General features: G+C 33.0%; 1 protein-coding gene across 1 annotated transcript in view; it reads right to left on the bottom strand.

Annotated features, from left to right (window-relative positions):
* LOC129231159 (multiple epidermal growth factor-like domains protein 11) overlaps window positions 1-15,519 on the bottom strand; it is a 47,468-nt gene extending 31,949 nt beyond the window's left edge. Inside the window, exons 1-3 of the mRNA XM_054865407.1 lie at window positions 15,413-15,519; window positions 13,099-13,199; window positions 7,216-7,389 (exon numbers count right to left, since the gene is read on the bottom strand). Of these exons, the coding sequence (XP_054721382.1) occupies window positions 7,216-7,389; window positions 13,099-13,199; window positions 15,413-15,519 (382 nt within the window). The remainder of the gene's footprint in view (window positions 1-7,215; window positions 7,390-13,098; window positions 13,200-15,412) is intronic.
* Window positions 15,520-20,889: the final 5,370 nt, after the last annotated feature.

Raw genomic sequence — 20,889 nt, 5'->3', positions numbered from 1 at the left:
TGTCACCAACTTGGCGACAAATTTGGAAATTTTTTTAATTTTTTTTTTTTTTAAAATCTGGTTTCAATTTGGCCACTGTTGGTGATATTTAGAGAGTAAACTATTGAATCACATTAAAAATGCCAATAATGGGGAAATGACATTAAAGTGGAGTAAAAGGAAGTCATGTAATGCGCACATCAGCTCGTTTATGGTAAAAAATAGGGGCAACCTTTTATCACTTGGGTCTCCTATGACACAAAAGAAAAAAACTCCAAGTATCCTCAAAGCGCTTGCATGCAAGAGCTGTTGATCTAATCATAGCTGCGGAGTCGGAAGAAAAATGGCCGACTCCGACTTCGACTCCTGGATTTTGAAACGTCCGACTATGGCTTTTTTATTTATTTAGTTATTTATTTTTTCAAATACCGCCCCTCATGGGAAGGGGGGGGGAACCCCAAACAGAGATTGAAATATTAATTCCTTTTTATGAAGTTTTTGCGTTTTATTTCATTGTAAACCTAAGATGCATCAAACAACGTTAGAAGTTCAATTTGAAAATCAACTTATCCAATAGTTGCGATTTCTAAAGTGAGATTACTTAAAAATCCCATTTTTAAAAAATTGAAAAGGATTAATTTGCTCCCCCTTAACGTTTGACAAATAGATGTTGATCAAATCTTGGGCTTTCAATTTTTCAAAGCTGCAATTTGAGAGAAGGAAAAAAAAAACTTTTTTGTTAAGTCAAAAAACTTTTCTTGAGAAGGGGTGGTTTCTCCCTCCCGGGGGACGCCCATCTGGTGGGTGACGTCTCAACTTAATTTCAAAGTCTATAAAAATCGATAATAAATCTTAAATTTCATCTTAAAAATTTCAACGAAAACATTGCACTAATGCGGGGAGAGGTAGGGTACATATGTACGTCTCGTCCGGAGCAAATTTTACACAAAATGCGGCGGTATACAGCTTTGTGAGAGTAGCTTTTACTATATACCTACATTTTTTGGTTCAATTTCAATTTTAATTTTATTGGCAGCTTTAGAATTAACCTTACTATGAAGATTTTAGGATTAACTACAATTATTGAGTTGTAAACAGTAAACCATGTATTGATTTTATTTCACACTTTTTAGTGATAACCAAGCTTTTTCTTAGATAAAGTCTTTGGATTAAAAAAAAAATTATATTTTATCGGATCTTTCGGATTTGCGCTTTCGCACCAACACTTATTTGAATTTACCAAACACCGTCAGAAGTTTCCCGACTTGCTCAAGAGATACATTCCTTTTACTATTTTATAACTCAGATCAAGGTAAAAAATATATTAATTTTTATATGAAAGTGATTACTTAGAAAATGTTAGGCAACAAAACTGTTTGCTGACAGTTGCTATCACTTAACTAAAGTCAGAAAACAAGCAAACTAGGAGACTGCGGCGTAGGTAACTGTTACAGAAAGTTCGATAAACCATCAAGCCAGTTGGATGCTAATGACAGTTATTTTCTTATTAGTAGGCCTTTATACATGTTATCAAATTAATTGGTAGTCAGTTTTTTCAAAATTGCAAGGAGAGTCAGTGAAAGTTAAAGAAAAAAAAAGAAACCCGGAGTCGGCATGTTTTCGAACGACTCCGACTCTTCGACTCCGACTCCACAGCTCTGGATCTAATTACGCTTTGGAAAGGATTACTTTAACGCCGATGTATATTTAGCGTTTGATTGAAACGTGTGCCAAAGAATATTATGCTTGGTATGATAAAAGTGAGTGTTTTACTGACGTTGCAACATTTTACATCACATTTCAGACCAAATACTTTGATTTTAGCATTTCATGACCGTCTGAAAAACTATTGCTAAAATAATTATTCATAACAAAAAAAGTTGAGATAATAATTTCATGGTATCAAATGTAAGAGAATCGAGAGAAGAGTATCATTAGAAATATGTCATCATTATATCATCATATCATTATATCATCATATCATATCATTATAGTATGAACTGGAAAACTTATGAACTGGAAATGTCTCAGTGTTACGCTATTTCACTAGCATATTGCCGTAAATGTATGCATGTATAAAAAAATTACCGGCTTCGCAAAGGCACACTCCTGTTGTTGGGGAACAGTAAGCTTTGTTCTTGCAGAGGCACTTTTCCTGGCAGTTGAATCCGTATGTACCGCTGGGACACAATTCGTTGCAGCTAGAACAAAAATGACAGACAGCTATTTCTACGACTATTTATACAATAAATTCTTGTAAAGAGGAAATTAGAAAGGTACTTCATACAATATACAGTAGGCGCCGCTTAATGTGATCACTTTGGGACAAATACAATTTGATAACAGTAACCGACTGATAACAATAACCGAAAAGAATCCAGGAGACACAAAATAATGATTTTTTTTCCAATTAAGGTGCATTTATTTTGGCAACCTCGAATTAACATCACAATGACTCAACTGAACGCAGTTTTAAATTATAAATTATTAAATTAATAGAATGGAAATATCTGAATTATAAAAAGTTAAAGCTAAATCATGCAATTTTTATCACATAGTAATAGGAGAAGTAAAATATGACCATTTTCCCTGACATTCGTAAACCAGTTTCAAAGCACATTTAGCTTTCTTATCTTTTCCAGCATGGTTTTGCTTGTTGTTTAAATTTTAGTTTAACTTCGCTTTGTTTTCAATCTCGACACAATTCTTTAATAGTTCACAAAGTAATGGCAACAATAGAGGTCCTACATCAATGCCTGCAACATTTCCAGCGATTGAATTTTTTTAGGTGCAAAAGGAAGTTTTCTTAGAGGGAGTCTGTGGTCACTGGGGGCGAACTTTCTGTAGCTTCATTCCCAGAAATTTTTTTAACTGCTATTGAAAACCACAAAATGCTACACAGAAAGTTAGTCTCATCAGGGTTTGCCTATGTATTTCTGTTAATTGAGGAACAAAAACGGGGAAAAAATTTAAAGTTTAAGAAAAAGTAATAACAATAAACGAAGACGCTGATTACAATATCCGATTTTTTTTAACGTAACATTAAGCGAATGATAACATTAACCGTGATCACATTAAGCGGCGCCTACTGTACGTGCGATACATTGGTCTGGCAAACTAAAACAGGGGATAAGGATGGCATTCGCAAAAAAAAAAAAAAAAGGTCGCATTATCAAAGCAAAAAAAATTGAGTTGGCCAATTCTTGAGCCCGTTAGCAACAGTTCCCGTCTTACAGAATTATCAAGAAGAAATGAACTCTCTAACGGTTAAAGCTCTTCTTTCCTGACCTGAACTAAATTCTATTTAAAACATGTCTGTAATATTGACCAATAATATATTTAACTATAATGGAATTTAGTTGTAAAAGAGAAACGTGAAAAACATGCTTCCAGTTGGCACACTATTTGTTTCAAATAGAGAAAGAAACAATTACCGTAGAGCGAAAATATTGAATCAATCTTTCCCAACGGCTTCAAAGCAGTATTTCTGCCTTTTGAAACTGCTAGCGTAACACATGAAAATACGGTAATTAAATATGCATCCCCCCAAGTAGCTCTAAATAAAACCTTGGATCGTAGCTTAAAAGTAGCGACACGTCCGCCATCTTGGGATTAAACGACGTATTTTCCCTATGTCTGCTATTATGAAGTAGCGTGTTTTGCTTCTTAATTGTGATTTCTTACTAACACCATTACAATCAAGAAGCAAAACACGCTACTTCATCATAGCTGACTTAGGAAGAAAGTGGCAATAACCCCATGAAGGTAGAGCGGACCTGTCGCTATTAAGTTACGATCTAGGACTTTAGCTTTAAGCACTAAAGAATATTTTTCTTTAAATATATATATCCGACCACGGAATACAAACAAGATAAAAATAAGTAATCAAGCATGAAAATAATAAATAAAAATAATTAATACGAAAGGAAAAATAACGTTGAGCTTCTTTTTACCAGATTATATATATATATATATATATATATATATATATATATATATATATATATATATATATATATATATATATATATATATATATATATATAGAATCCAAGGATTACTCCAGAGAAAAAAAAACTTTCTTATCTAACACTAGCATAGGTAAAACGGTTCTATGTTTGGAAAAAGTAAATCTGCTAAAGTGACCAGTTTACCAGTTTTAGCGCATTTTATTCAGTGCATTTGGAGCACAAACCAGAACCACTCTCAAACTATTTAATTTCTTAATATTCTATGGTTGAGTTCCGTGAAGTTCCTTTTAGCTGCGAGGCAACATTAAATTGCCTCATTAAAGTTTGCAGGTCCGAATCCTATTTCTCCGTTTTCCGAAAGGAAATAAATAAATATGCAAATTAAAATAAGAAATAACTAAAAAAGCATAGTTTTAATTTCAAAACAGCGAATGAAAAATCTACAAAACAGTAGAACCTTAACCTCCATAGATTAAAACCATAAGAAAATCTTGAACGCTTAAAAAAAGCTTAAAAGTACATTTTATCTCACTGTTAACGTAGAAGTACTCTTGGGTTGATTGTGACGAGAAACTCAGCCATTATCTGTTCAAAAAATTAGCAGCAAATATTGTTTGCAGAAATATGTTTTGTTTCATCCGAATTTCCAAATTTCTACGAAAACTAATCCGGTGGCAGCACTGTTCCTAAAAAAATCTGGCAGGGATTTTCACCCCAAGATGGTAATTCATATGCTCAGTTTTAGCAGTCGAGCATGCATCCAAAAGAAATAAAACAGAGATGCTTCCCAATCTCTAACATAAATAGGTTTGTTTTTCATTGTGACATGACGTTCCGTCCATTGAAAATGAATAAAAGGTGGAGAGAACCTTTCACGTTAAAAGTGTCTCCCATTCGTCGAAGTTGAACCACGTGAGTTGAGATCATTGCCTCAAAACTTTGTACTCCATTGATTGGACTTGTTCCTGCAAGTTACTAATTCCTGCTCTAAAGTTCCGTCTTGCCACTGAATTTCAAAGAAGTTACAGTGCTTTTTATTGGAAAGTTGACAAAATTGAATAAATAGTAACCAATATTTATAAAATAAATTAACCGGCCAAGGGAAAAGCGAACACCTGGCTCGTGACAAAGAAGAAAATTACAATTCTATTCGCTAGAGCACTATCTCTAAAGTTTCGAATCAGAAAAATCAAAATCTGTTTTGTGAAGCTTACCGCATACTGACAATCGAGTTAAGCTGATGTATCATTATTTTCAAAAAACCTGCGTAATTAACTCTAAAAATTACTCACAATGCCTGGAGTTTAAGAAATATCGAAAAGAGCTTTTTGAATAAGATGAAGGAAGTTGTCGACGCTTAGCAATGCGCAAATGGCTCGGTCATGAAATTATTTTTGAAAATACTTCTGCAAAGGTAACATGGAGGCACATACAGTCTTATTTTGTGACTTTACTTCGCGGAAGACAAATAAGCTCGACATTTTATTGATTCTAGATGTACAAGTATTTGATGTGGCCAAGTGGCCTGATCGGCAAGGAGATGGACTAGTAACTGACGGAAGTTCAATGTCTGACGGTCGAAGATCCTCCACATACCTTAATGGAAATTGGTTCACGTTAATTCTGTCGTGGTCACAAAGTTCAATCCCAAACCCTGTGGCACGACGGTCCGTGAGGGCAAAGGCCTACTGTGCCCAACTCAGTTTTCCTGACCAACAGCTCTGGGGTGCAATGCAAATGTTCCGGTTAAGTGGTCAGACTAAGGGTCTGTTCACATATCGGCCGTCCGTTCCGTCCATCACGCATTTTCCCTCCCGAAACAGGTTTTCTTCGCTGGTTGCCATGACAGCAAGCCATCTTGGACGGGACCGGTTTCGATCAGAAAAACCTTGATATCTGACGCCGTCAAAAGTAGAACGGCATTTCATTGGTTTTCGCCAAGTAGCGTGCTCTTCTCTCTGGTGGGTGAATTCAGTCACGTGATTGGTGTACGGCGACCGTATGTGAAAGCTACTCTGCTTTTGTCGGCAGTCCGTCACGTCAAAAAACGGGATGAACGGGACGGTCGGCCGATAAATGAACAGCCCTTAACGCGGAACCCCCAGTGTTTGGTTCCCAAGTACGCTTGATACTCATTTTATCGACCCACTGAAGGGATGACTGGCTGAGTCAATCATGCCCAACCCGGGAATAGAACCCGGGCCTGTAGCGTGGAAGCGCGAAGCGCTACCACTGTGCCACAGGGCTTCAGGCACAAAGTTCTCCAAGTTCTTATTCCAAATCAGTACCTGTAGGTGTGCTGGATCAAAGATTGTTCAGTATCCTGGTCTTCAGGACCTAATTCAACCGGTTAAACCTCGGGTTGCGGAGGGTAGATGGGACCTTGGGGTGTAATTTAGTGCACCATTGCGTGCTGTCCTGCGTATTGTGCTAGCAAACTTACTACACAAGGGACAAAAGCTGCTTGTGTAAACCTCTGAGGAAGTATATCAGTAGAGAGATTATTAACTTTTGAAATTTTGAGGAAAGCACTTCGAAGATTTGCCACTCCCTTTAGTATTACGCATTACTCTTTGAGCAATACTTCATAGAGATAATTGGATATTATTAGTCTAATTATGATATCTAATGTTATATGAACATTCTTCGTCAAAAAGCAATAAATAGCTTCCGCACTTCATTGAAATTCGGCGGCAAGATGGATTGTCACGTGTCAAGCAAAACCCCTCTTTCATTTTGCCGGCTGAAAAGCAACCATGTGCTTTCTTTACTGGTGCCAATTGCTTCCGTTTTACATACGGTACATAGCCCATAATTATGTTTTCCTAGAAAGAAGAGGTATAGCCCCTCTCACACTATTGTTGGCACTCGACAAATTAAAATATATATATATATATATATATATATATATATATATATATATATATATATATATATATATATATATATATATATATATATACGCCGCTTACATAATGGTAAATTAACAACAATGCTTCACGAAGAAAACGTATTTTACCAGTGCTTGATATTAGCAAACCTGGCTTGTCTTGCCTATACTTGAATTTCAAGTAGAGAATCGTTTCAAAACAAATACCAACAAACGTGAGGTGGATTATACAAAGTAAACGGAATAAACAAGTAGTAAAAATGAGCTATACATACTGATCTCCTCTGTATCCAGGGCGGCAAGTGCATTCACCCGAAGCTGGGTTGCAGTATTCGGCTATTTCACTGCATTTGCAACGTTGCTCGCAGTTAATACCGTACATGTTCTGCGGACATGAAACATTGCAGAATATTCCAGTATAGCCAGGAAAACATTCGCATTGACCACTGACATCATCGCAAGAGCCATGTTCACACAAACAAGTCTCTGAGCAGTTTTGGCCGTAAGTCCCAGAAGGGCATTCCTCTTCACAAAAATTTCCAATGTAGCCTATAACAAAAAATGAATGTAGTATTTTTTTTTGCTTTTTTTTTTTCAAGTAACGCTGGAAAGTTTATTCTATTAGGTCCAATGGTTTTTAACTACTTGAATAGCAAGTCATTCTCAACTTCTCATCAGTTATTTTGCGGCACAGCAACCAGTGACTATAATAACATGCGCTACATCTCTCAAACCAAAATGTCGAATAGGTTGGCCTGCCCTAGATTAAGTAATATGTCACTTTTGCGTCACTACAATTTCTAATGTAATGCTATGATGTAACGCGAGAATTGATTACAGTAACAGACTAAGGAAAACATTTTTTATACTTTATTAAATGACATTGCAAACCTGATAAAGATCACAAGTAACCCTACCCAAGTGTGAATCACCGATTCGAATAAAACTTTGCACATCGATAAAACACATAAAAATATTGAAAGCATTTTTTTAAAAATCGACAACAAACATCTTTAACGGAGTTAAATTTAACCCTAAATATTGGATTATTGGGAATTAGAGGGTACAATCTATTCATTTATTTTAAACTAGTGGTACCCGCACGGCTTTGCCCGTAGTTGAAAATTAAAAGGTTATTTTGTTCGCCTGTACATTTACAAATAATAGATGACGAATTTCTCACTAATTCGCTAAGTTCATTTGCTCGCCAATGTTATGGCTCCACGTTATGATAATTTCGTAATTTACTCTTCCACGTTGTGATAATTTGCTCAGTAAAATTTTCTTAAAATTGGAATAGAAAAAGAACAAAATCGAATTTTCGAAAAATCGCTTCGAGGTGCACACCTCCATGCTACAAACTAATTTTGTACCAAATTTCATGAAAATGAGCAGAAAGGTTTAAGCTCTGTACGCGTCACAGAGATCCAGAAATACAGACAGAGAGACTTTGAACTTTATTATCAATAAAGATTTTAAAAACAAATATTCAAATAGTGATTGAAATTTGGAAAAGACTGAAGAATCTAAAGTTGATGTGTTTCAGGATGTTTTTTGAAAATACAATAATTAGGGGTAAACCATCCTTCGAAATATTACCCCGTCACTGTGAATGACCCCAAAAATCTATCGTAATAAGGTTATGTTATATATCAATAGAAAGCTTTCTTTCTTAATTTTACAGCATTTTTAAAATTTTCATTCTATTATAATTAGGGAAGAAGTTACAGCCCTTTCTAAGAACACACTTTTCATTTTTCACACACTTTGAGTTTTTTTACTTCCTTATCTTTCGAACAATTTTCAAAATAGAAATCTAAAAATCGGCAGGTTTATCTTGTCACATGTATCCTTCATGCTAAATTGTATTGAAATCCGAAATGATGAGGTCAATAAGGTGATTTTTCTGAAATGGAATTGCTCATAGGCTACTAGCCGCGTGACTGGGTAAGAATGCGGGGAATGATTTTCCCCTACAAATAATACTTTCAAAAAAAAAAAAAAAAAATCCTGAAACCCATCAACTTTAGTTTTTTTTAGTTTTTTCGGATTGTTATTCATTATTTCAATTTTGGTAATTAAAATTGAAAATAAAAGAATATATTGTACCCTCTAATTCCCAATTATCCAATATTTAGGGGTAAATTTTACCCAGTTATAGGTGTTTGTTACCGATAAAAAAAATAAAAAAAACACGGGGTTCAATATTTTAATCTATCGACGTGCAAAGTTTTATTCCAATCGGTGATTCACACTTGGGTATGGTTACTTATCAGTGCAAGAACAGAAAATGATTGTCTACTAAACCATAGTTGAATTGGTTTTAATGTTGCATATTGATTTTTATCTTGGCAACTCAAAAGTGGCCTCAACTGCGGCCCCAATCAGCAGTAGATAGACGTATTCTAAAAGTAAAGTCACAATCTGAAGCTGTCTTCTGCAAATATTTTAAGAGATAAAGACTTAGAAAATACAACAAATCATCATTTGTCGAAATTTTATATTTCCTTTGAATGATGAATTTAATATTTCCATGAAAAATGAAGTGTTTTTAAAGATTTTTTATGAAAATAAATAAATCTTTTTTGAGCAATCACGATTGCTTATTGCTTTCATTTGACCGTCTTTGGCGTCTGGTTCCTTTTTCAGCTTGGACCACCAGCACCACCGCCCACCGGCCTCTGCAGGCGGCGCGGTGCGGCTGCTCCGGTCCTGAGCTATCCGCTTCTCCTGGTCGGAGGTGTCCATGTCCCACACACATGCGCGCTCATACACACACACACACACACGCACGCACACACACACACACACGCTCATACACACAAGCCTTTACATACATACACACAAGCCTTTACATACATACACACAAGCCTTTACACACATACACACACGCCAACGTGCATACACACAGGTGTACGCACACACACAAGCCTACACATGCACGCACGCGTGCCTACATATGCACACACGCACACACACACACATACACACGTAACCGCCTAGGAGGAGGGGTAGGCTTGGGGGGACAGGAGCTGTTTCCAGAAACAATAGCCCCCAATGAGTAGGGCGCTGTCGCAAATCGTGATTGCGAAAAAAATAATTTGAATTCAAAATTTCAGAATTCAAATTAATTTTGAAAATTCGTTTTTTTTTCATATTTTTTTGGGGTAAAACTTTTAGGAACCAAAGATTAATAGTAGTAAGTTCTACATACGACTAACTATTCAAAAATGATTTTAGCAAGTTATTAAAAAAAACATTCTATTAAATACTTTATGCGACGGAGCAACTTAGAAATATGTTTGCTATAAGCGCTTCAAAAAGCAAAGACTGTTGGCAAGTTAAGATTAAATATTTAAAAAATGTTTTTGTTGTGAATGCTTTAAAAAGTAAGGATTGTTAGTAACTTTTTTATGAGACACAAAATGAGTAAAAAAAGTTTTTCACTGAATGTTCCTTTTGATGGGAAATATGAGATTTTAAATTTACAACTCACCAGGAGGGCAGATGCAAGATTTATTTGTTTCATCTAATGTTCCTCCATTTTCACATTTGAGACTTTCTGCAAATAAGGTTAAATCTATGAAAATATATGTCTGGGAAAAATTATTACAGCACATGAATTGAATTAGCAGTCCATTTTAGCAGTATAAAAGTATGCAAATAGGGTAAATCACTAGCTATAGGTTCTCAACCAGCAATGGGCAGGTTTGTCTTGTATTGTCAATATCAAGATTGTAATCGATATTCCAGGAACATCATCAGTGAGTTCTCAAAATAGCATTTTTCAAGAACATCCCCACCTCATTGTTTCCAAACAAAATTTTTTTATCTACAGTGTGATTTATTATGCTAATGCTTTTCAGTCACCAATAGTAAATTTTATTTGTATATAAACTTTTAAATTGTTTCTTTCTTAAGGACCTGACACTGCTGTTTCTAATCAAATTGCAGTTTTATTGGTACGTAACCATTCCTCAACTTTTTTTTCTATTATGTATGCATACTTTTGCTATCAATTAAGTTATTTAAGATCCCTTCAAGCTAATGTGCCCATAACTAGTCAATTAAAAGTAAGTATTTTAGTTATGGGTGCATATGACCATAATAAATTTTTTTTGACCATTCTTACTCACAATTATTAAACGATAGATACATCATGCAGCATTAGAGTAATTTTATTTATTATATTTAGTCATTTAGTTTTGTTATCGTTGTTCATGTGAAACTTTCAAAAGCGATTTCTCAATTATACATTTTTTTTTTAATTTTAATGTTGCTTTAATTGGTAAATCAAGATACTTTAAATTTGATTATATTGTAAGAAAAATAAAAGTTTTAATATTGTCGAATACTTTTTTGTGTATTTGCATAAAATAATTCAGGAAACTATTTCACTTTTTCTCAATTAAAATGCTCCTGAAGTATTGCCAATGTGTATGGAAATTTGCAGTGCATACAGCAATTCCTTACCAAATTTCGTGTGAAAATGTCTTTGAAAGACGGTAAACGAAACGAAAATACTTTGGCGCATCACAAATAAGAGAACCAGTGCGCTTTTCCTCATTCGCCTACTCCATTTTGGTTAACAGCGTCACAAGCCAATTTCATTATCAGATTTTTCGCTTATTGCTTATGTATCGTTGTCGGGAATTGTAAAACTGGTGTATCTCTTTGTAAATGATTTTACTACGCGTTATTATATAAAACCCTTTGCAATTTTTCCGAAAATAAATATATACAAGGGTTGAGATACTAGTATAAGATATTTATTTATACGAATGCCAGGCATTAACACTTAAGTAGTTAGTATTCTGGCTTTTAAATATTTTCAGACAATATAATTCAAATCTTTAAGTACAATGCACGTGTCCAAATGTAAACTCTTCATTAAAAGTGAAAAACCACATAGGCTGCAAGCCGGTGAGTCCTAGAGTGCAATTTTAAATAAATGGGCATTTAGATAATCGTGTCCGGTTAAAAGCTGAAAAATGGCAACCGCAGAACTTCGAGGAAGGTCCAAAACAGTCAACCCAACAATTGATAGTTATTCGATATTTATCTTTCGAAAAGTACTTTGCTTCGGTTGTATACTAAAAGATGTAACTATATGTGATACCATTGAGCAAACAAATACGCATTTTAAAAATATGGAGTCCGACTACTTTTACAATGAACGACACATATAAAACTTGCCGTTAAATGTGTCTTTATGTCATGAAATTAATTGAAGTCATGAAATAAGACGTTCATTTTCAATAATTTGGCAAACGTTCTTTTTCTTAAATTCGTCACTCAAGAAAAAAATAAATAAATAAATAAATAAATAAATAAAAATAAAATAAATAAATAAAAAAAATTAAAAAAATAAAATAAATAATATATATATATATATATATATATATATATATATATATATATATATATATATATATATATATATATATATACAGTGAAACCTGTGTAAGTTGACCACTTGCAGTGCAGTACTTTGCTGGTCAACTTAGACAGGTGGTCAACTTATAAAGGGGGTAATAATTTTTTTTTTTTTTTTTGTAATTCTTGCACCATGTATTCATTTTTTTGACTAATTGACACCTACTCTTTCTGTTCAACTCACTTTCATTGTTTAGCATTACTTTGAAACAATAAGTTAAGATATTATTCAAATATTTTTAGAGATAATTTTCCCAGAATGACGTATAATGTGTCATGCAAATTTAAAATTTCAGTAAATTAATCAAAAAAAAGTCTTATTGTTTATGAAAAGTTACTCATTTTATATTAATAGTTCCTAAAAATTTATAGCTAATCAAAAATTACAAATTTTTCACTTAACAACAAAAGAAAAACAAGTTTGGAGAATAAAAGGGTTCTTAGTAGTTTTCCCATGTGGTTAAACTCAAAAGGAGATTTAGTTATGCTGCTGTTTCATTTAGTTGGTAAAATGCTGATCTGGCATCAAAAATATTCTTGGAAAGCTATAAAAAAAATAATTTGCTAAATAAAATTTAAAAAAATAAACCATGTGGTCAACTTACAAAGGGTTTTTTACAATACCCCAAACCAAACTTGGTGTTCATTAGTGGTCAAGATAGACAGGTGGTCAAGATAGAGAGGTGGTCAAGTTACAGAGGTTTTCCTTCATTATATAAGATAGGACTAATTCCGTTCCTGACAAAAGCGGTCAATATAGACAGGTGGTCATCTTAAAAAGGTGGTCAACTTTACAGGTTTTACTGTATTAACATTACTTACGAACGCAGCTGTCTCCAGATTTTTCATAACCCTCACAGCAAAATTTATGAACTACTGTGATTTCCCTCAGCTCATGCTTGGAGGCTACATGATATATTATCCTATTAGGAAAAAGAGAAAGAGAAAGTCAAAAATTTGTCTTTGAACGAATTGTAGGCAAAATTAAACTATTGATTTTTCAGTAGCAACCTTTGAAGGATGAAAATACTCAAATTTCCTTTTTCTAATACGGTTGAATTTAAACAAGTTCATTTAACAATACTACTTACCGATAAGTAGAGCACCTTGGAGGAACGTGGAAACACCAAGTTGTAGTCCGAACTTGAAGGGGTCGAGCATAAGTCATAAAAACGGTTTTGTTCACTCTAAAAGAAATTGTGGGGTTGAGGTGAGTGCTTTTAATTACTAAAACGTAATAGATGCCAATTGAGAGATCACAAAGACAATTACCAGATCAGGAACAGGTCACTATAGTGGCGTGAAAGTAAATGCAAACAATACCAGGACTTACGTAAAATGTAGAAACTGTCATGATGAAGAACTTTCTTATATATTTCGTCATATTTTCAATTGACCAGCAATATCGGCGCTTCTCCAGAACATGGTAGCATGCCCGTTAAACGGAAACATATACGCTGAGGATATTGTGCTGCTGGTAGAGCAGTCACCAAAGCCAATGAATCCATTTGACTTCTTGTTGGACACGACGCAAACCAACCAATTAACCAACCAATTAACCAACCAACCAACCAACCAACCAACCAAAATGTTATAGACTAATATGATGAGAAAATCAATAAAAATCTCACTCAAGCATAAGCAATGTTTTTTAAACAGTTTAATTTGTTTACCTTCAGACCTGATCTTTAGTTAAAAAAATCAGTTATTGTGTCTGAGACACAATCGCAGTAATCTTAAATGAAGTAGTCAAAGGCATCTTTCATGTGAATGGCATCAAAGGAAATGAGCAACTATAATTTCTCATTGCCGACTTTGTTATCATTCTGCAGTCAAATTGCAAAAGTGACATAATTAACTTTATCGTAAAATTTTAGTGCTAAAAGGTTCATTATTTGGTCAAGGACACATTGCGTGAAATACGAAAAAATTTCAAAAAGAAAGGTGACAAGCCCTCTGAGAGAAAAAGCTTATCCAGTATTTAAGAGTTCAGAAGTACGTCAAGTAAATAAGGCAAATGATCTTCCATATCTTCGCCTCAGAGCAACAGTAAGATATCTTAGCGTTATTTCTGGGATTTGATATCTTACTGTTGCTCTTAGGCGAAGATATGATTCTTCAGCAATCCCAAATGTGATAAAAATTATGTGCTGTAAGGGCCAGAAAATAGGAAGGGTGCTTTATGGTAACTATCGCTGATAGGCTATTTGATATCATGCGTCATTTATCTACCGGTGAAGTTAGAATAATTAGCAGCCATGGTTATCGATTAATTTGCTCCTCCGGCAAACTAATCCATTGTAACAGTCATACAAGTAGTCACCGATAAGTAGATAGAGATACTTTAAAAAGACTCCCCTCCCCCCTCCTTTCTTTTGCACACGTTCTGAAATGATGACCTTCCAGGTGCATCTTCAGCAATCTCTTGTGATGAAAATCATGTGATGCGAGGTTCAGAAAATAGAAGGCTATTTCACTGTATCTACCATCCGAAATCATGCGTTAATTATTCCACGTGCGATCGATCGTTATCGTGCAGCAACACTTCCTAAACTGGCGATTAATTTCATCTGGGAAGCTTCTTGTAGACGCTAAAGTCTTCCCCCTGATATTGCTGTAGCTTGAACACGGAGAGATGGCGGATGAACTGGAAACAGAAACGGAACACTTCATTTTATAACATGTAGAATCAGCGAGATCTCGCGATTATAAGAACTTTACTGCTTGCACGTTATCGCTGATTCTACCTATTACAAACTGAAGTCGACCGTTTCCAGTTTCGCCATCTCTCCGTGGTCAAGCCATATCATCATCGATCACATATTCGTCAGCGCTATTCCTTTGATGAAGCGTCCATCACTTATGAGCACACTTTCATCACAGTTCTTTCTCTTTTGCTAATTATTTATACACAATCCAATCTTATTTTTCCTTTCTTTTTCAAAGATTATTTTTACGGTTACAAAGAATTATTTTCGTTTCTTATAAACAAAAACGAAAATTTCGCAGTCAAAATACCATTTAGGTGAAAAAGAAATTAATAACAGTTAGTTTTCGAAGTTACCTAAATATGCGATATTCTTGAAATTTGGAAAAACGTAGCTATGGCTATCGGAGTACGGTATCAGTTGCTTACCTTTCCACTTGAGTACAGACGTTGGGTCCAGACAACTCTGCACGCAGTACACCTATACCAAATAGGCAACACGTCATCCATAGCAACAACACTACTCTATATCTCATAATCAGATCTAAAAGTGATATTTCTGAAAATAAATAAATAAATGTAACTACATCGTTTCCAAAAATTCTTAAATATAATCACATCTAGACTGAAATATAAGCTTTTTTTTTCTGCTAAGTTAGCGTTTAGTTTTTGTTTCAGGTACTAGTGTTTGTTGTTATTGTTGATGCCATCTAGGAGTGTCAAGTCCTGTTTGTTTAGGTAGTAAGGACAGAAGGCAGAAAGGAGCAGTTCCTGTTCACACTGCTTAATCCTGCTCAGTAAGAAAAAAAGAGTCTAAGTTCTGAGCTTCACATACTTTAAAGCAGTATCACTATTTTAAATACGTTAGTATGAACAGTACAACTTACAGGAATACTGACAATGAAAATTAAACGGGTATATGCAATGGGTTTTTAAAACAAAAAAGAAAAAGAAATTGCCACACTTATTATTTTTATCATCATCATTAATGTTTTTCTTAATATGACACAATAATTTATTATTATTTGTAATTAATAATTTATATTTCGCAATTCATAACTAATCATTTGTAATTAACAATTAATCATTTCTAAAAAATAATTAATAATTTGTAATTAATAATCAATAATTTATAATTAATTATTAATTATTTGTAATTAATTATTAATGATTCGTTATTTTGTCATTCCGTGGCGCTTGATTTTTGCTTCAGGTAATAGTTTGTGTTGTTACTGATGATGTCTTTGAGAGAGTCAAGTCCTTTTCGTTAAGGGAGTAAGGACTGAAGGCAGAAAGGAGCAGTTTCTGCTCAGAACTGCTCAGGTCTACTCAGAAAAAGTGTCAAAGTTGTGAGCGTCACATGCTTTAAAACAGTATCACTATTTTAAATAGATTAATATGAACAGTACAATTTAAAAAGATACTGACTGAATATTAAATATGTAACTGCAAAAGGTTTTTTAAAAGAAAAAAAATTGCTGCATTTATTATTTTTATCATCATCATTATATATATATATATATATATATATATATATATTTAATATGACACACAATTTCAGAAATGATATCAATATCCTTTTCATTTGAGACATAATGCTCAATAAAGTTTGTGACATGCCACGGAGGTGAGAATTCACATGTTGCGAACCAAAAATATACTAAAATAAAAATTATTATTTAAAATCTGTTGACAGGTTTAAATAGATATATTTTTGATGAAATTAAAAATAATTGTTTAATGAATTGTTCCTCAAAGTTTTTACTGTAAAAGATGTGAGACAGAAAAATTACTTTTTGAAGAATGACCCATAAATTGTTTCTTGGTTTGATTTAGATATTTTTAGCTTCATTTGATTTAAAAGGAGTGAATTATTAAATTACAGTTCTATGAACAGTACAATTAAAAATGACACTTTGTCAGTAAATATTATACGTATAACTGCAAAGAGTTATTAAAAACAGATTTTGCTATACTTTTCTTTCTTCTTTTTCAGAATGACACGTGGTGAATTTTCTTCTGACGATTTTTAACGTAGAATGTTAATATATACTCTTACTTTTTTTGTATTGTAGTTTCTTTGAAGATGGATTGTAAAAGAATTATGTTTCATTTCTGTTTTATGTAAGTGAATGAAAGAGATATGCTCTGAGTTCGAAACCGCTTACAGATCAAAAAATGCTTTCATCAAACAGCTTGAGAGAAGTTTCATTTCCTTTCTTTCTTTCTTTTATTTTCTTTTTCAACGAAATTGAATCCACTGACTTCAAAACAGGCAAATGAAAAACGAATATTTTAGTTGAAAGATAGCTCGATACTATTTGATTAGACTAACGATCTTATCTTAACTATTAAAAGACCGGATTACTGTTTTTTAAATGCAAATGAGGATCTTATCCAAGGTGCCAGTTTAAAAAAAACAACTGAATTTTATTTTTACTTACCTATAAAAAACATAATCCTCTTAACCAGCTTTTTCTTTCAAAACTATATTCAGTTTTTAACACTACATTATCACTTAACGTAGAAAATTGTTTGAGTAACTCTTGTGCTCGTCCCAAAAGCTCCATTACGCAGAGCATTAAATTATTTTTGTAAAAAATCAAGGTGCGTTGCAAAAAGCGTTTGATCCGTACTTCACTATAATATTCTTGTTCGGATGTCAAGTTGCGGCAGAATGTTACCGCAAGCTTCACTTAGTTCCAAAAATGTTGGTAATGCTGTCAATTTCCTTAACTCTTAAAGATCATATGAGGCAGTCAGAGGCAAAGGAATGTAAGTGAACATATTCTAGTTTTGAGTAAATCGCGTTTAAAGAAAAGTCTTAGGTAGACTTTCATTGAAAAGTTTTTCTAAATCATGCTGTATAGCAGCCCCTACCAGAGCTAACTGTACCATCTCTCTCTTAAAGCAGAGGAGAAATTCACCTACCATTTGTACTGGTTACCTCAAAAATTTTAATTTTGTCACTTACATCTCTTTGCTTCTCACTGCCTCATATGTGTCTCCTAAGTTCCAAATTTATTTTATAAATTATCGAACACACCAATGCATAAATTACATTTTCCCCATTTTGTGGAGACATCAGAATCTTAAGATTGTTAAAATTAATGAATAAATAAATTAGCAAATAAATAATAAATTATTGTGTAATAAAAAAAGTGTTTTTTTTTTAAATTAATGAATAAATAAATAAGCAAATAAATAATAAATTATTGTGTAATAAGTGACATGTTTTTTTAACATTGCGAATAAAATACAACAGCATTCATATTGTCGATTTTCTACCTTTAGTCAACATTACTGTTTAATTGAAAATTAAATATAGGCATTAATTATCCAAACATTTCTGACTTGATAAATATATTGATCAAATTTCGGAAAATAGTCGTTGTTTATAACAAGTAAAGTGTTATTTTAAACATCGCAAATAAAATACGACAGTATTCGTTCTGTCAATTTCCTACCTTTATTCAATACTAGTGGTACCCGCACGGCTTTGTCCGTAATAGAAAAATTAAAAGGTTTTTTTGGTTCGCCTGTATATTTACAAATGTATGGTGAATTTTCTCGCCAATTGGCTTGTACCCATGTTACAGTTTCACGTTATGATAATTTCGTATCTCGCCAATTGGCTTGTGCCCATGTAACGGTTCCACATTATGATAATTTCGAAATTTACTCGTCGATCTTATGATAATTTTGTTCTTAAAATTGGAATAGAAAAAGAAAAAAAAATCGAATTTTCAAAAAATCGCTTTGAGGTGCACACCCCCATGCTACAAACTAACTTTGTGCCAAATTTCGTGAAAATCAGCCGAACGGTCTAGGCGCTATGCGCGTCACAGACATCCAGACATCCTCCGGACAGAGAGACTTTCAGCTTTATTATTAGTAAAGATAAAGATTACTTTTTTATTAAAAATTAAATGTAGGCACTAGTTATTCAAACATTTCTGAGTTGAATAATTAATTAATAAAATTTTGGAAAAGCTTTACATCTCTTATGTACCACGTATTTTCCATCCATTTAGACATAATATACTGAAACAATTTTCAAAACAATTGACACACATGTTATTAACGTCGCCATTTAACAGCTTTTAAATTTAAAAAAGAATCCTTATTTTTCCCCAAAGTTTATGGTTCTAAAAAGGTATCTGACATTATAGAATGAAAAATACTAATATCACATTTTGTGAAGGCACATTCTAAAATTCATGAATTCGTGAGTAATACTTATAAAACCATTCATAAATCCTTCACTCAAATAGAGTTCTAGAACTTCCGCTAACCAAAAGTCAATTAATCACACGCAGGCTTTGTAGGTTGCTGAAGTTCTTGTTCGAGTAAATTCTGATTAGATTTGAATTTCAAAACTCAACAAATTTTTCTGCATAATCTTTTCCGGTTTTCTTTCTTAATTTACCGATCTAATCTTTAAATTTTAATAATAATCGTTATAAAATATTTTATTATGAATATAAAATAATAATCGTTTTCTTTTTTTTTTTCCTTTTATTTCTTTCTTTCTTTCTTTTTTTTTTTTTGAATAAAAATATCATATCTGCTAGTTATCAATTTAGTTAATGTTAATTTTGTTACATTTTTTTCGGGAGGATTATATAATTAGACATTTCTTTGTTATTTTTCTTTTAATATCACTGATACTCAATTAGTATTCAGGTTGTTATTTAGGCATTAATGTGGAATTCTCATTTCTTTATATTTTTTAAGGTTTCTTTTTGTATTTTTTTTTCAAAATTGAATTTAAAGTTTGCAATACTTATTACAAGATACTCTCAGGTGGACAATGCATGAAATGAAACAAAAATGTTAATCACATAAGGATCATGCTCCAGAAAACGTAACTTTTGAAAGCAAATATTTTTCAATTACGAAACCTTTTGTTATCTTTTTTCTCATTCTTACATGAAGGTGTTACCTACAAGAAGAAACCATAAACAATGGCCCAGCTAAGTTCCAGTTATTTTACTCATAAATAAAAGAAAAAAATGCCTTGTGCTCATGGAAATTTAAAAAAAGAAAAAAACTTTTAATATTTAAAAAACGAGGCCAATTTAAAGTAGTAATTTTGTTAGTTTTGCAAACTAGTTTGCAGCTATTTTAATGATTAGTGGGAATGTAATATTAAGCTTTCTTAATTAAAGTACGGCTTAATTAGTAGTTTCAAATGTATGTTAAAAAATAGTATTTAGTAAATTTGAGGATATAATGGCAATTTATAATTTTGTAAGGATGCCTATTATTGATGTATTTCCCCTCCATCAGTTATATTTACCTCAGAAATAATGACATTGATAAGGTCTGTCACGGACGTGAGATTCACGGAGGTGAGGATCTTTCCATTAATATAGATAGATTTTTCATGGAATTTTTTTTCTTCGTTGCTACAATCTGCACATTTTAAGCATATGAAAACATATTCATTTCTTTTTTTACTTTAATTTACATCCCTGAAATTCAAGTTCACGGAGGAGAGAAATCAGAATAACCACACAAAGTTTTTGAAGTAAAAATCTCACAACTTCAACTATGGCTGAAAATAAACAAGGGGGCTCTCTTGTGTCGTGGGAAATAAAATTTGATATAATTACTGTCACTCGTTAATGGGGAACGGCATTTTGTGTTTAGGTAACGGAAGTGAGAATTTATTGTGTGACATGACATTTTGTCCTTCTAAATTGCACTAAAACACAATATTAAAAAAATAAATATACTTAAACAATTAGTATTTGAGGCACTTATGAAAGGAATAATAAATAAATAAGTATATATTTTTAATTAAACAAGTTATAAAGCAACAAAAACAGTCACACAAGATGTGTGACATGCCACGTAGGTAAGAATTCACATGTTGTGAACCAAAAATATACTAAAATAAA

Source organism: Uloborus diversus, chromosome 10, assembly GCF_026930045.1.
Source record: "Uloborus diversus isolate 005 chromosome 10, Udiv.v.3.1, whole genome shotgun sequence".
NCBI classification, from domain to species: domain Eukaryota; kingdom Metazoa; phylum Arthropoda; class Arachnida; order Araneae; family Uloboridae; genus Uloborus; species Uloborus diversus.
Note: the sequence above shows the minus strand (reverse complement) of the source record. Positions and strands in the feature narration are given on the sequence as shown.